The 18,205-nt window shown below is 38.1% G+C and overlaps 1 protein-coding gene across 1 annotated transcript in view; it reads left to right on the forward strand.

The window, feature by feature from the left end:
* GALNT13 (polypeptide N-acetylgalactosaminyltransferase 13) overlaps positions 1-18,205 on the forward strand; it is a 1,383,758-nt gene that overhangs the window by 988,155 nt on the left and 377,398 nt on the right. Inside the window, exon 8 of the mRNA XM_044074835.1 lies at positions 2,424-2,522. Coding sequence (XP_043930770.1) covers positions 2,424-2,522 — 99 coding nt within the window. The remainder of the gene's footprint in view (positions 1-2,423; positions 2,523-18,205) is intronic.

The raw sequence follows: 18,205 nt of genomic DNA on the forward strand, positions 1-18,205 counted from the left end.
ATCAACCCATGTCCACGAAATGTCACAATGCCGAATTTCGACATTGTTGAATTACATCCTGAATTCAACCTCGGAACAAGGGTTAACATGGGTCGAGATAGGGGTGAGATCTTTACTTCAACAATGTCAGAGTTTGACATTGTCACCATTCGACCTCTGGACTTCATCAAAGTGTATTCCACCAAATCCACTTCAACATTTTGATAGTAAAATAGAAAAAATATTAAGTAATGGAAAATTAATATAGGTAATATTGAACAAAAGAGAAATATATGGTATGAGAAAGTTGTTGGAATTCTTTTATGTTGATCCATGGGAGGGTTTGCATGAAAATATAAAAAAGCTATAAATTAGAGAAATAAATGTTTTAAATGTGGGATAAAGGAAAGGATTTAAGTAAAGTGTCCTATTCATCATGTAGCTGACCAGACATATGCAACAATTGGAATGCTCACAAAGGTTCTTACCATGAAAATCTGAAGTATAAACACATTATCCTATATGGATAGACTTAAATCCCTTTCTCTATATCAGTCTTCTACAAGTTACTAAGATGTGATCTGTGTTTGGCATACAAGGTATCCTTAGACCGGCTCTTATGAACCCTTTCCACATCTGCAAAATGAGCAGCATCAGAACTACTAGATCAAAGAATTTAAATGTTGCTTCTGACATAAATAAGACATGTTGGTGAGGCATATGTGTGTTTCAGTGTTTTCTCCTGATCTGGAATAGCCTTTCCACCCATGTGAATAAGATTACATCCCTAACCCTATTTAAGTGTTACCTTAATCAATTGATGGGGAATTAGAAATTCACCCCAGGTCTGACCCCCATGTCTCTGATAGACAGAGGCAGACAATAGCTGTGCCCAAACTAACATCTCTCCCTACATAATGTTTAGAAACTTCCTGACAAACATACCCCTCCATGATACATTGGGAGGCAGTTGGGATGGGTTGCACAGCTAGGCTTATAAAGCCCCTGGTGATTGATATTCTAGTATTTACCTATAAACCTACTATTATTTTATGTGGAAATTATTGATAAGAAAGTTACCTGTGAAAGGAGAAATTAAGTATAAGGTTGTAGAAGAAAGAAAGTGTAGTAAGTGTAATAAAACAGAGACGCATTCATAACCGATGTATTTTCTCCTGTGGCTGAATATAATATTACATCTTTGTAAATATGTTTACATTTTGCAGAAGATATGCAGTTATGTTATTTTTACTTTATTTCTAAATACTGTTATGCTTATTTTCCATATTTTTTCCTTACCATTTTACTCCTAAGCGTTATTTTTTTACAATGTCATAGTTATTAATGTGATTTTTTTACAGTTTTGTAATTTTCAGTCTAAATTGCATACAACCGCAATTTACAAGCTTGTGTATGCTCAAATTGCATTATGTGCAGTCTTTTTTGTATCCTATTTCTCTTTTGAGAGTCTTTCTTCTCAGGCCTCCACTTAAAAAAAGGGGTCTCACATTGCCCAGTAGACTTTCTTGTTAAAAATAAGCAAATAAATAAGTAAAAATAAGTTAATGCATAAGTTTTGCATCTGATGTATTAAGCTGTTACTTGTTATATTGTGTTAAGACTAAAATTATTTTACTATGATTATCAAGCAATAGCTTTCTGCTTAGACCTTGTGTCATGGTCTGTTCCTCATGCCTTGGTGCATTTAAGTACTGCCAGAAATTATGGACAAATAATAACATTGAATGGTTAAAAATTTAGGATTGCAGGATTATGAACTGAAAAATATACTAGCAGCAAATACGTCACTCATATATTGGGAACCTTGTGAGTTTTTTATGGCTTCCACATCAATTGTTTTGCTTACTTATCACTATATCATCAGTCAGAAAGATTGCTTAGCAGCATGAGTACTAAGGAATTAACTGAGAGAGAATTTGTCTCTATCACTGGAGTTATGAGTACTGGAATGCAGGAGGGGTGGCAGAGTTTAAACTGTACATGGCAGTGATGGAGAATTTTTCAATAATGTTTTTAGAGACTGCTGAGTATTGGACAAAATTACAACTACTATGGTTTCTGATCCTGTACCTTTCAAATTAAGTTACCTTTCAAGTAACCATAATGACATATTTCTGCCGTTTCATTCAGTATCTCTAGTGTTGCTAACTTTTTTAAAACCCCATATGCTTTTATTGCTTATTATAGTGACAATCAACTGCATGATGACTGTGTTAAAACAAAAACGTCATAATTACTAATTTGTAGCTTAGTACATCAACTAATCTGTTGCAAAACTTTTTGGATATAGTTATGAAAAAGATCTGTTCTTAATCTGAAAAGTATAATTATTAGTCTTAATTGCAGTCTTATACAGCTTTAAAGATTGAAATACACTTATTTTATGTCATAACACTATATTTTATTTTGAATTTATTTTTCAGATCAGAAATGTGGAAACAAACAAATGCTTAGATAGCATGGGTCATAAAGAAAATGGAAATATAGGAATTTTCAACTGTCATGGCATGGGCAGAAATCAGGTACAAAACTATTTTAGTGCACTGCCTAAATGGTTAATTTTTAAGTATGAAAGCTACTTATATTCAGATATGATTTTATTATAGTTATTATAATTTACCTATGTTTCTCAGCAAGTTGAACAATGAACTTTCCATGAGTCATTTCCAAATGCAGTATTTTTAAAGGGGCAAACATGAATAACAATACAATATAGCTTGTCATTAAAATGGGTTAATTTACAAATATCAAATACTGTAATTTCAGAAACAGCATACTTGGAAGTTAGTTTGTTCTAATGGCATTAGCTAGATTTGTCAATGATAGGGAAATACTTTTATCCTGGTTTAGGTTGCTTCCTAGTAAATGAAAGCTGGGAAGCTAACAGATGGCAGTTATTGGCTGCTAAGTTCTAAGCCAAGTTCAAAATAGAGTTTCCTTTGTTTTTTTTTCATGTTCCCTTATTATAAATGTCTGTAAATCTGCAGTGCAGTTTTAAATCTATCAATGTGGTGTTTTCTGGGCGCAGCACTACATTTTGATTCTCTGCATTAGAGATTAAGAGCTAAGATCTTGTTTCTGATTATAGAAAAAGACATTGAGTGTGAGAATTCTGGTTATGTGGTTGTTCCTTGAATGAGTTGCTGCTACATTTGGTGTATTTTAATTTTTATTTTAACTAAATTAAATTTAAATCTTTTTGGTAGCAGTTTTTGATTGGCTTAATCATTTGTGGAAACATTTGAGGAGTGATGCCAAAAGGCGAAGGGAGGAAAGAAGAAATGGGGCACCACAACTGCACAGTCACTGAGAGTTTGTGGGTACTAATATGTTTCATTACTTCCACTCATCCTTTTAATTTTGCACAGACCTATTACTACATTTTGATGCAGCGATTAAATCTAAGTAGATGAGCTACCTATCTTTTGTATCTGTTTGTACTCATTGCTTTGAAATATAAACAATTTTATAAACTGAATGGAGTTCACTGTGGTTGAGTGACAGAGTGTCTGCCATGCTCTTTAATGTCAGCACTTGAAATGCCAAGTGCTGAAAAGCCAAAAAAAGGACTGAAAATCCTGAGAAAACTGTATCTCAGAAACTGCACTTCTCCTTAAAACTTATTGTTGCAGGGGGTAAGCCCTCCCTGCATCCCCTTTCATGTGAGGGAAAGTCCCCCACACTCCCCAAACTTAAATATACCAACTACAAAATCTCCATACCTTGAAGGAAAAAGAATATTTTGAGAAATGGCCTCTCGGACTTAGTATATGTAAGTTCATTCTTCCAGCCATTATGTCCTCATATTTTGGGACAAACTCCAGTGGGTCCCTCCATTTCAAATGGTTACCAGAATTTCCTATGCCTGTTAAATTTATACCATCTTAATATTTCTGTTTTGATTTGATATGGATGCTTGTATGGTACTATATCATACTGCAGACAGAGAGCTACACATACCTCCCAGTCATTTAATTTATTAATACCATATGGCACTAAGTTTGCGCACTGTTTTCTGGATTTTGTTTATGTTTCCTTATAACTGTTCTGCATTGTTTGACTTGTTGCATTTTTCTAGCATTGCACTGTAGTGCTTTACCTACTCAAAATAACCTTCTCACTCTTCTTTTCAAAAATTGCCATTTGATTTTCAGCACGAATCTAAACTACAGCCCATTCAGACAGAGGGGACCTCATTTTAATGCTTCATCTGAAGGATGACATCTCATGAGTGTAGAAACCCCTTCATACTGCATTGTTGTTTCAGAACTGGAATATGAATCCAACCATCTGATATAGGAATAGAAACCACTGCCTTCTGATATTCCTGACAGTATATTCTGATGAAATTGCTAATCCACTGAAACAAATATGAGATGTTAAAGCAACTTGATGACCAGGAGTCATCATAAATAAAGTATATATACACACACATATATATATATATATATATATATATATATATATATATATATATATATATATATATAGACATACACACACACACACACACACACACACACACACACACACACACACACACACACACACACACACACACATTTTAGAATGTTGTCACCTTCTTATAACTCAGTGTAAGCTTTGTCCAGATTTCCCTAAGATTCCTATGGTTGTTGACCTGAATACTATCTTATAAAGAAATCATTCACTCTCATTTTTTCTTCTTATATCAACTTTTGCATGAGTGTAAACATTCACAAGCCTTTGTGGAATATCTGGCTTTTCTTCAGTCCAGCAATGGACATTTAGTGTAAATGCATCAGTAAGGCTGCTGTTAATGCATCTATGACCCCTTTTCCTGGTACAGTATGGTCTGAGAAGTCAAATGCTATTCTTAAAAAGGTTGCAGTTTTAGTAGTCTGTATTTCTGAACTGTGTACTTCTACATTTATTCAAAGTTACCAAGGAAAGATGGTTCAATAGGCAAAAAGAGCTTATAAGAAATAGTTGTATTGTCCTGGGAATATATTATATGCGTTGTCCAGATACGGAGCTCATGCTGCTTTGTGGCAGCTCATTTTCAGCCCTTATATACACCCTTGGCATACACTGCCTTCATTAATTGTCAGACACACACATGGTAAATTGACATGAGTTGTTATTTCCCATCATCCACAGTGAAGTCCTCCAGCTCATGGGTCATCATAATGGTTCATCTGAGTCTTAGTCAAATCTCTAGAACTCTGTGCCTGTGAGCTGGGTATAACATATAGCTCTGCTGTGAACAGCCTCTCTCACTGGCTGCATGTATTCCATGAAAAAAGCACTGCCAGAATCTAACCCTGAGGTGCACCAGAAACATATATGTTGGTGGGTGTCAGAGACAAAGGAATTTGTGTTATAAACTACCATCAGTCTCCAAACCATATGGCAGACTTCAAGCAACTGAGGTCAGTGGAAGATGACCAGAGTGGTTGAGCAGAAGTTCCACCATGATTTTGTATGCTGTCAAGGAGAGCAAGATGAAGTCACTGTCTCTTTGAGGGCATTCAAAGTGATATTGTAAGATCTAAATCAGACTGACGGAATAAGGGGGTCATAAAATGCAAAGTATGAACTTGACGGAACTCATACTACATTCCCAATATTCTTGCTCAAAAAAAGACGAGCTCAAGACAAGTTGTTTTCCAAGCTGTTAGTTTCTAAAGAGGGTTTCTTGAGAACAGAGAAAATAAATACCTCTTTTAAAAGGAGCTGGCAAATAAACAAACAAAAAAAAAAAACAAACAAAAATAAATAAATAAATAAATAAAACATCCCACTGCACAATTTATTTTTCTTATTATTGACAAAATTCAGGGGAATAGAAAAGGCAGGACATTTTAAATCAGAAGGAGAAATCTTGGATTATTAGACTGGGTTGGTTATTCTCACCTGGTCTTAATGTTGTGTCTTTCGGCTTTTCCCAGTTAGGGGTCGCCACAGCGGAACTCCGGTCCGCTAATGATTGGTAGTTGATTTTTACATGCCGAGTTACCAGCCCTGATGCACAACCTTCAATGAAGGTACGCCCATTCATGCATGTCACCACGCAGAAGACACTCTAGCTGAGAATCGAACCAGACAGCGTCTTACTGTGAGGCAACGCTACTGCAGCACCACCACCATGGGTACACCTGGTCTTAATGAATACTTATAATTAACTAATAACAGCTTGTCTAAGGATGTTTGAGGTACTATTTATCTAGTAGTGTAAGGTGGATTTTTTATACACTGATGAAGGCTTTAATGCTGAAACTAGTCTGTATGTATTGATTTATTAAATCTTTTCATCTCATGGGTTGAGTGCTGCCCACTTTTTGTTTTTACATTAGATTTAGTATGCCCATCTGTCCATTTTTGGTATAGGGCATAACTGTGTAGTCCTGACCATGTGAGCTATGAATCATATTACCATAAGCAGTCTGTGCTGGATTGTGATAGAGGGTTACATCCCACATGGCTACCTGAAAGGTAACAGAGAGGCAAAGAAACATCAAAAACCAATGGCACACTCCTGAATATTGATAGTATCCTACTGAGCATAGACAGATATAGTACACTTCTTGCAACATATTTGATATGAATAAAACTAGGATATAAATTTAACAAAACAATGCATGCAACATTGTTCATTCAGGGCATATTAAATGACTGAATTTCCAAAACAACATGAAACAGAGAGGAAACTAATATGTTTATATATACCAATTGTGCAAGGCTTGGCATACTGAGTGAGGACCAAAAATAGGTTTGCTTTTATGCAATAAGATATGTGAACTAAGACCCTGGTACAAAAGTGCAATACTCAGTGTACAGACATTCTGTAACAGTTACTTACTCTGGGAAAGTTACTGATAGTTTCTTTTGTAAAAGTCCTGGCAGTCATTTAATACCTCTGTTGTACTGTCATCAGATAACAGTTTGCTAATACTGTAAATAATGGGAGGTAAACTATAATTATAAAAAAGAAATTGTAGTGCCTTCAGTTTTTTCCATTTTCAGTGTTCTATTTTGATTTGTAATGCATGGTATTGTATGTAGGTGGTATTCATAATTTCTTTATGTAGCTTATTTACAATTTGGCAATAGAATCCCTGCTGCTTGCCTGGGACAGTCAGTAAAAACTAAGGACAGTACAAGATATGTGAAAAGCAGTAAACGTGAAGTGGCTAGATGGTAATTGCATGGTCAGTATCTGGAATGCAGACAGCCAGAACACGTTGTACTGAAAGGTGGGAGGATTCTGTTAGCACTGTCAGTTGTGATGGCTCAGTAGAAAACCACCAGTACCTCCATTAAAACAATGTGTTCCTTATTTCTATTTAGGTAATTTGCATTTAGATGTGTTTAACACTATGGGCCAGAGTAAGAAAACTTTGCTGCATCTCTTTATGTGAATTTCACCATGAGCAGCTGTGTGCAGACTATGTGAGATTCAGAAAACCCATGACACATGGCATGGTTAAATGCGAACAAGACTTCCACAAATACTAGGAAACAACGTGAGTAAAGCACTCAGCCCGAACACGGACTCTTACACCAATACTCCAATAATAACTGGAAACACCAAATAAGTCTCAAAAGTACTATCACGAACACGAACACTTTTATTGCACAGTAGGTTTAAGCGCTTTTCGTCAACCAAGTAGGATGACTTCCTCAGAACACAGTAAAAAAGTACAATCCCCTTAAATAGGTGCTTTTGCTTATAATAATTAAAAAATAGTCATCTATAATTAACCCTTATAGGCATATTCTCCAAATAGTTGCAAGTGTTGTGAACCTTTGCTATATGTAGTTAAAAATTAGAAATTAGTAAACTTATCAAGTATATAATACATCTCATAGAATAATATAATTTGTATAAAAGTAAAAAATATATAAAATAATATAATAAAACATAACTTACAATGCCTCATCACAAATTTTACAAGAACCAAGTAGTAATAATAATAGTACTATACTACTAAGTATACCAAAATTTGTACTCCCAGTTTTAATTCACATTACCTGGGAAAATAATCCTAACGTCTTAAACTTTTAAGCTTTAGCAAACAACTAATTGAGCATAGGTCATTAACGCCTGGGAATGAATAAGAGTTCAATTTTATTTGCGTATGAGCATCTTTATGCTATTAAGAAAAACAAACAGGAGAACGCGTTAGCTAAACATATTTCCATGTTTACAGACCATCACTTTAAATTTTTAATTATTGACCAAGTCGTTGATATTCAACAAGGGGCTCCATTACCCTTGCTACTTGAGGAGAAAGAACTGAAATGGCAAATAAAATTGAACTCTTATTCATTCCCAGGCCTTAATGACCTATGCTCAATTAGTTGTTTGCTAAAGCTTAGAAGTTTAAGACGTTAGGATCATTTTCCCAGGTAATGTGAATTAAAACTGGGAGTACAAATTTTGGTATACTTAGTAGTATAGTACTATTATTATTACTACTTGGTTCTTGTAAAATTTGTGATGAGGCATTGTAAGTTATGTTTTATTATATTATTTTATATATTTTTTACTTTTATACAAATTATATTATTCTATGAGATGTATTATATACTTGATAAGTTTACTAATTTCTAATTTTTAACTACATATAGCAAAGGTTCACAACACTTGCAACTATTTGGAGAATATGCCTTTAAGGGTTAATTATAGATGACTATTTTTTAATTATTATAAGCAAAAGCACCTATTTAAGGGGATTGTACTTTTTTTACTGTGTTCTGAGGAAGTCATCCTACTTGGTTGACGAAAAGCGCTTAAACCTACTGTGCAATAAAAGTGTTCGTGTTCGTGATAGTACTTTTGAGACTTATTTGGTGTTTCCAGTTATTATTGGAGTATTGGTGTAAGAGTCTGTGTTCGGGCTGAGTGCTTTATTCACGTTGTTTCCACATGGCATGGTTAGCCCAAGTAACATGGCTGGTTATTCTATATGCTAGTAACCATATAATGATGTGCTGTATATGATAATGAGGCAAATAAAATGGTGTCATGATTAAAAATTGCTTAAATGACATGTAACACTACTGTGACTCTTGTATATTTCAGCTCAGTCATATACCCATGTTCATATGGAGTAGTAGATTGTAGAATAATGTTAAGAGTTGCCTCAACCTTTAAAAATGTATACAATAGGTTCATAGGTTCATAGGTTCGTACTAGGCTATCTGCCCTAGGGCATTTATAAGCCTAGCCAGAGTGTATGTGGCTTACACCACCCCTTAGGATGAGAATACTACGCCCTTTTAGGGTTTAGTTTACTATGCCTCTGTCTAGTAGTGACAAAGAGATGACCCCCGGGGTAAACCTACGATCTCCCATCCACTCGTCGAGATTTCTCTTGAATAGAGTCAGTGAGGGGCTCTGCCTAACATGGACTGGGATTCTGTTCCAGAGTGTAGGGAGCCTCTGGGTTATGAATCTGTCCCTCCAGCACGTTCTATTTATTTCTGTGTTGAGGTTTAAGTCACTTGTTCTCGTGGCTCTGATGGATTTGGATTTTCTGAGGTGGAGCATGTCCATTAATTCAGGATTGGACATGGCCTTGTACGTCAGGCACAGATCACCTCTGAGTAGGCGGTATGCGACTGAATAGAGCTGGAGTTTTTTCAGTCGGGCAGCATATGACATATGTTTAAGACCCCTTATCCTCTTGGTGAGGAACTTTTGGGGTCTTTCCAACTGCTGCAGGTGTCGGGTGAGATACATCCCAAATGGGGCATTGTACTCAATCATTGGCCTGATAAGAGAAGAGTACAGGGGCACAATGACCTCTCTTGATCTAGATGTGAAACCCTTCATGATAAGGTGGGCAATATAGAAGGTCTTCCTAACCACCTTGGCAATGTAAGTGTCAAATGACAGGTTACTGTCAACCTGGGTCCCTAGGTCCCTGATTACCTCTTCCGTACTTAATGGATTACCGCCTATGTGGTAATTTGTCGGTACCTTGTTTTTCCCAAAGGGTATGACTATACATTTTATGGCGTTTAGCTTAAGGCCATGGCTCTGGCACCAATTATCCATTTCTATGAGGCCTCTCTGAAGGATGTTTGTGTCTGCTGGAGTATCAATTATGGCGCCCAGTTTGCAGTCATCTGCTAACTTTGTCAGCCACAATCCTCCTATGTTTGCCTGTACCTCGGAAAAATAAATGCCGAACAAGAGGGGTCCCAGGACTGAGCCCTGTGGGACACCGCTTGTGACTGGCTTAGAGTCTGACATAGCTCCAGCAACTCTGACCCTGTGAGTTCTGTCCTTGAGCCAGTTTGCAACCCATCTTGTGACATATGGGTTTGCATTTAAGCTGGTGAGTTTGTCTATGATGCCCGAGTGGGGTATTGTGTCAAAGGCTTTTGCAAGGTCAAGGTAGGCTGTGTGAACTGCCTTACCCTCATCAATGGCCTTAGTGACTGTTTCAAAAAAGTCGACCAAGTTCAGAAGGCAGGATCTGCCCTTGACAAAGCCAAATTGGGTAGGATCCAATGTCTGTAGGTCCCCAATGTCTTTGTTTATGAGTTCCATAATGATCCTCTCCATAGCTTTGCAGACCAGGCTCGTCAGGCTTATGGGGCGGTAATTTCCAGGGTCCGTAGAAGCACCGCCTTTGTGAAGTGGGACCACTGTTGCCGTCGCCACTCTTTGGGTACGTATCCTGTGGTAAGGCTAAGATTAAACAGCAGCCTTATGTGTGGGTTTAGTTCCTCTTGGAGTTCATGTAGCACACAGCCCGGGACACCATCCGGTTCCATTGATGCTGTGTTTTAGCTTTAGAGAGGCGGCTCTCACCTGGGCATCTGAGATGTTAGGAGGATACACTCTGCTGGGATAGTTATTTCTCCTTTTGGGGGGGGGGGAGAAATTTGCACTGAACCTGTCTGCCAGAATGTTGGCAATGTCAGTGGGTTCAGTGTATTTTGTGTCATTTTGGACTAACTCTGAGCATACCTGGGAGTTTCCACCCAGGTTTCTAACATAGCTAAAGAAGGCCTTGTGATTGTCTTTTGTGTCATTTGCGATTTTTCTCTCAAAGTTGGCCTTGGATGATTTTATGAGTGATCGTAGTTTTTTGCTAGTACTGATCAGAGATGCCTTTCCTTTTAGGGATTTTGCTCTGTCATGTAGTAGCTTCCTCCTTCTGTTGTAAAGTTTGTTTATGGCTGGGGTCCACCAGACTGGTTGCCTGCCTTTGGGGGAATGGGTCTTGGTTTTATTTGGGATTGCATGATCCATGCATTCTTGAAGGTGCCCATAGAAGGCATTTGCAAGGGATTCAGCAGTGTGGGTTGTGGTTTCCACTGGCCCAGGGGCCTTGAAAGATACCACTTCAGTCTTAAGAAGTGTGAAGTTTGCTTTTGAGAAGTTCTTCACTGTGGTCTTTTGTGCAGGGGGGGGCGGGATGTGGATTTCCAGTGAGATTAATTTATGGTCTGATCTTGCCAAAGAGGGATGTACTTCCGGTGTGGAGCATTTTGTCCCCATGTTTGTGATGATCAGGTCTAGTATATTGTCTCCTCTTGTGGGAATGGTGACTAGTTGTTCCATTGCATTTGAGTTTATGAATTCTAAGAACCTTTGGGCTAGAGTGTTGGGGCTTGAGTAATGTTCCCAGTCTATGTTTGGGTAGTTGAAGTCTCCCAAAATGATGGTATTTGGAGAGACATTCATACTCTCTAGTGTCTTCAGGAAGGCTGTGTGGGGTTCCTGAGTTTGAGAGGGTGGTCTGTAGCATGCTACAAACTGTAAGGCAGTTTTGCCTATGGTTAGTTGCACCTGGATAGTCTCCGATGCTTCGTGCGTTGCCACTAACCTGGAGGTGTGGGTATCTTTGATGAAAATGGATACTCCCCCTCCTTTTGTGGTTCTGTCCAAGTTTTGGGGCAGGAAAGCATGATATGAGGTAAAACCTGATAGTGCTGGGGTGCTCTCAGGAGCCTTGAACCAGGTTTCAGTCACTGCACAGACATCGATGTTGTCCATACTGAGAAGGGCTTTGAGGGCGTGCATCTTGAGGTTTAGACTTCTGGCAATGATGTTGATGTTCTGGGAAAATAAATAAAATAGTAATATATATATATATATATATATATATATATATATATATATATATATATATATATATATAGATGCAAAATAGTATATATGTATATACGGATTCACTTAAGAAGATTGAAATCCCATAACACTGAAATTCAAAACACTGAGACCAAAATCTTTAAAATTCAAAACATTGAATCCATAAAATTCTTATCTACATTGTAAGCCTGATGAATAGGCTATCCAGGAGGATAAATTCATTCTGAGTTTCACTCCCTTCTGGACAAGCCCTCTTTCCTACTGACTTCAAAGGGACTGTGAAACCCAGTACAGTTGGGAGCGTCCAGGATTGTAGAAATCAGCCGTAACCAATTAACAGCTCGCATCGTTTCATCTTATTGTGCACCTCACTCCCTTCAGGACAAGCCATCTCTCCTCGTGACTATTTAGAGATTGTGAAACCCAGTACATTAGGGAGCATCCGTGATTTATAGAAAACCACCACAACTGATTAATGGCTCACTCCTTTTCATCTTTTTTTGCATGTAGGTGGCTTTCCTAAGCACCGATGTAGCTTTCTACTTTGACTTTACTTGTTTTAATAAATTACTGTTTAGCTAACTATTCCTTCTCTGGGCAAGCACATCACAGAGTGGTCTGGTCCATTAACTCCCCTCCTGTAGCAGCCCCTTGCCCTTTCCCTGCTCCTACTTAGTGTATCATTTATCTGTAGTTAGCCTTATCTAATCTCCCTATCCAAACCCACTCCTATTTCTTTTTACAGAAATAACCTATTGTTTTAGTCCTGTATAAACCCATTTTTCCCCTCCCTCTGTTACTATAGTCAGACTATGTACCTGTTAAGCTCATAGAGCCTTTGCCTGATTGTTTTTCTCTGATACCTTCTGCTGCAGGTCAGGCCCCTCCCCATTCGTACTTGCTCCGCTTGGACTCACTCCGCTCCCCTACCCTACCCCCATTTCACACTCACCCATACTTACCCTACATTTATTTTTATCCATCTTGTCTCCTCCCACTACATTGGCCAATCACACTACACTCAGTAGTACCTCCTTTTACCTTTCACCTTTCACACCTCTTCCTCTACTCACTAACTGACTTCCCAACCCCTCCCGTTCTTTTCTTTACCTTCACACCCATATTACTCTCCACTCTTATAAGCAAAATCTTTAAGCACCCCATTCTACCAACCATCCAAACCATGCTCACTAATTTATTTATAACAGCATTTCTTATACTATTATCTCTCATTACATCATACCAATCCTCCACACACTATGTCAAACCTACTCTTCCTTTTGCATTAATTACACACACTCACATACTATGTTTACTACCATCTTTCCCACTGTGTACATCACCTCCATCTCCCACTGTTTCCAATACAAAATACTTCACATATTCCCCTTGTCACCTTAAATACAAACTTTCACATAAGTCAAATAAACACTAGCTTCCCAAACAAAGCTTACTGCATACTATGCTTTTACTAGCTGGTGGCATCCACCCTAACCTTGGGCCTACTCCTACTAATATACCCTTATCCCAGCAATTCCCTCCACCCATCCAATCAACCATTACCCTTCCTGTCATAACACCCTCATCCCATCCCCATACCCTTTACTCTAACAAATATGTATCCATTATGGCAATCAACATTCAAAGCCTTACTAACACAATTACTACCTTCATGCTTGGATCTTCCATTATTCTCCCCATCTACTTATACTTTCATAAACCTGGTTGAAACCTCATATTCTTAACTCTGACATCCTTCCCTCTGGGTACTCTATCTATTGACTAGACAGAACCACCAAAAAAGGCAGAGGGGTAGCTATTCTCTACTCGCAACAACTTACCCTTTCCCTCATTTCTATTGAATTACCTGATTTCCACTCAGCAGAAATTCTAATTCTAAACTACCACCTAAATAACCACAAAAAACTTGTCATATCTGTCATTTACATTCCTCCTGGTAAGAACATACAAATTCTGGAAAATAGTCTTTCCTGGTTATCACAAAACTTACCCTATGAAACTTTACTACTGGGAGACATACATATAGACTGGAAACCCTTGGAATCCCATTCACCTGCCCAAAGTATTAATCTGTTATCACCACTCCCACTAGACTCTCCAAACACTCACACCAAAGCACAACAATTGACTGGACCCTCTGTAACAGCTCCTAACTTTATCATAACCCTAAAACACTTCTTGATGCACTTAGTGACCAACTACCAATTAGCATTGTGAGATACCCTCCTCAACAACAGAAACCACATCTGTATAAAGTCTGTCATAAACTCAAAGACTTCAATCCCTCCTTACTTAATGATAGTCTCTCTGCAATAAATTGGTCCATCCTGCACTCCTTCCCTCTTGATGGAGCTGTACTCAAATTCAACCACATCTTTCTCAATATCCTTGACTCATTAGCCCCCCCACATAAAATAAGAATAAAATCAAACCATGCCCCATGGCTCAGCAAAGATACTTGCATAATAATGTACAAATGAGATAGTGCATGGAAAACTTGGATAAAAAGTAAATCACCCATTTTCCTCCTAGAAGTTAAGGAACTTAGGAAACAGGCTAAAAAAGAAATCTACAATGATAAAAAAGGTCTTTTACACTAAAACACAAATCTCCTCTCATTCAAATCCTAAACATTTCTGGAAAAATATCAACTCTATCCTACACCCTGGTAAACCCAAACCCCCAATCCCAATCCTAACCTTCCTGACTTTGAGATCGCCTCCCTCCTCAACCAGTTTTTCATAGAGTCTATCAGCAAATTGACCAACACAGGGCAGAATCCCAGACAAAGCCTATCCTACAACCTAATCTCACCTTAAACCCTGTCTCTACATCCTACATAAAATCTCTTCTTCTCAATCTCAAACCATGTTCCCCCTCTTCAGACAACCTTTGCCCCTACTTCCTTCAAGCTTGCTGCAAATTCCATTGCCTATCCAGTTTCAATATTCATTAATCATTCTATAAATGAAGCCACTGTACCCAAAATTTGGAAATCCTTTTACATCATTCCCCCTTCACAAAGGAGATAACTCCAATGATCCCTCTAATTTCTGACCTATTGCCATACTTTCCTTACTATCCAAAATATTAGAAAAGTGTATTCACAACCAAATTTTTAACTGTCTCAAACAACATGACCTCCTCTCCCCTACCAAACAGGGCTTCTGACCTCACCATAGTACCTCTACAGCTCTTTTATTCTTCACCCACATCATTGCTGAATCTAGAAACAGCAATAACTTAGTCTCATGTTTATTCCTCGACTTATCTAAGGCATTTGATATGATATCACATTCTAAACTTCTGACTAAACTAGTCAACCTCAACCTTTCACACTCAGCTCTTTCCTGGTTCCTTAGTTACCTCACTGACAGACTTCAATCAGTTAAATGGCAATCATCCTGCTCTCCTTTCATACCTATACATACTGGAGTAATCCAGGATTCCATTCTTTGACCTCTGCTCTTTAACATCTTTATCAATGACCTCCACTCCTCCACCTCCCTCTCCTCCTTTATTCAGTATGCTGATGACTCCACCCATATCACATCGGCTACCTCTATTACACTTCTTCAAACACATACTTAGCCATCTTTCCATCTTGTAGAAAAATGGCTAAATAAAAATCAGCTTATTCTTAACCCCAAAAAAACAAAGTTACTCCCCCCCCCAAAAAAAAAAATGGCCACCTCTCTTAATAACAAAATAATAAATTCAGAATCTCACACAAAATTGCTCAGAATGATTATTGATGACCAATTAAAATTTGATTTACATATTCACCATGCAATAAAAAAACTAATCAAAAACTTGGATTGTTATACTGCAACTCAAAATTTCTTTCTGCTGAATCTAGAAAATCCCTTGCCCATGCCTACCTTCTCCCCAGTATTCTCTATGGTTCAACAGTCCTCACCAATCATCAATCCAGTTTACTCTCTAGACTTGAGCAGACCTACAATAAAATTGCCAAATTTGGCACCAACCTTCCTAATCCAACCCACTACTGGTTAGCCCTATGCAAGCTACAGTGGCTTGAATTCACCCATCACATAAAACTGTCCCAACTACATTTAACCCACTGTATACTTAACAAACCTACTTCCTGCCCCTCCCTCCAAAATTTAGTCTCATACTATTCCCCCTTACTCCCCCTCCGTAGCTCTGAGAAACTTCTTCTGGAAAAATATACACCTAAACGTAACATAGTAAATCTCCTTTACAAATCTTCTATTACTAAAACCTGGAATAGCTTACCCTTTAACTTATGAAACATCACTCAACCAACAAGCTTCAAAAAAGAACTAAAATTGCTCTTCCAAACCAACTGGCCACACCATGTTCCTACCTGAACAACCTGTTTTTGCTGCATAACTTCTCTATTTTAGTCAAATGTATCTAACCAATGAAATTCCTGTCTGATAACTGTGTAATCCATATTTTAGTGCCTTTTCTGAGACATGTACCTCCAGAAAGTTACTCATCTACTTCTATAACTTTCTATTAGGCTGTATTTAGTTTTTGTTCAATTGTTATTATTTTTCTTATATTGTATTTATCTGCTATTTAAACCGACTGTTGCTACTATGTAGTTATTAAGTTGTTGGAGCTTTTCTCCTCAGGTATCCACTGAAAATGGGCTATAACTGCTCAGTTGGACTAACCCAGTTAACAAATGTGAAATAAAATAAAATAAATTTTATATATATATATATATATATATATATATATATATATATATATATAATAAAGAGAGAGATATATGCCATGTCTTTCAACCTCTTAGTGCAACAGATCTGAACAAAGCCTTAAATAATTGGGGGAAAGGCCCTTAAGTAGGGTCAATTTTTAAATATTGCTGTTATAAACTTAGAAAGTTGATATAATAACAGGTTTTGCATTAACAGTCCCCCAGATTCTGCATGCCTTACATGGTATGCAGGATCAGTGCAGGAGCTCTAGCAGGCAATATGTCTGCCGTGTGATCCAGGAACAGCCTGCAGGGGCGTGCACGAGTGCTCCTGCACTAGTCCTGCACAAACTAAGCCCATGTATGCAAATCACCCCATTTTCAGGAGAAATCTATGCAAATGAGCTGAATTTGTGATCCAGGAAGCTTGAAACCGGTCATGCAGGACTAGTGCAATCTGCAGAAATGTACTCGGTTAGTAACCAAGTACATTTCTGCAAAATCCAAAACAGAGTCATGACAGCTCCAGATAAAGGCTGCATATCTGTCAGGAAGCATGCCAATTGCCAAGTATAAGGCCATTAGCATTGCAAACAACATAAAAATAAAAAAAAAAATCAACTTTTATTTTTTTTAGCTGATCTCGGCTGTTTAAGCATAGGGCAGTGGCGTGCAAATGGGTTTCAGGGAAAATAACAAAATAAACCTAAAATAAGCATTCTAACTAAAATCACTATTCTGCCATGTAGGTCAATGGCAGGCAGAAGACAACATGGCCAGTAAGTAGTGGTTGCTAAGGGGGGAGGCTCACATGTAACTATGAATTAGCAGGCAATCCTATACAAATGAGGGGAATGATAGTGAATCCCAGTTTTCCCCACCATGCTAGTCAGTTCCCAACAATGTAAGAGAAGGAATAGCTTGGTGCAAGCCTAGGAGTTATCTGACATCATGGGGGGGGGGGGTGCCAGGCATACTGTAGGCAGATTGGAGCCCTGTGGCTTAGATTTGCTCCTAGCTAAGCACAGCTAAGCAAGGGGGTGTGTCTGACTATGCCTAGCACTCTGTACATTGCCTAAGCGGATGTTCCCGCCACATACCGGGTTTTAAAGGTTTACAAAAAAAGTTAAACCAGGAAATAGCAGCTCTGTTTACATCTGAGCACTCTGCTGATGTGCACACAGGCTTAAACAGGAAGGCAATGGGAAGGGAAAACAGCAGTAGGAAGGTAATCTAGGAGAACTAGCATAGCTGGCAGGTGAAATGTATCAGAATCAGCCAATTACACATGCAGCAGACCAACCCAGCCAAGAACACTACTATAAAGTATACAAACACCTTCCCCTCTGGTTTTTCCGATACTCTACACCACCGCTGTAAACAAGGGGGGAACTTTT

The sequence above is a fragment of the Protopterus annectens genome, chromosome 6.part0 (assembly GCF_019279795.1).
Source record: "Protopterus annectens isolate FY-2018-M chromosome 6.part0, PAN1.0, whole genome shotgun sequence".
Lineage (NCBI taxonomy): Eukaryota > Metazoa > Chordata > Ceratodontiformes > Protopteridae > Protopterus > Protopterus annectens.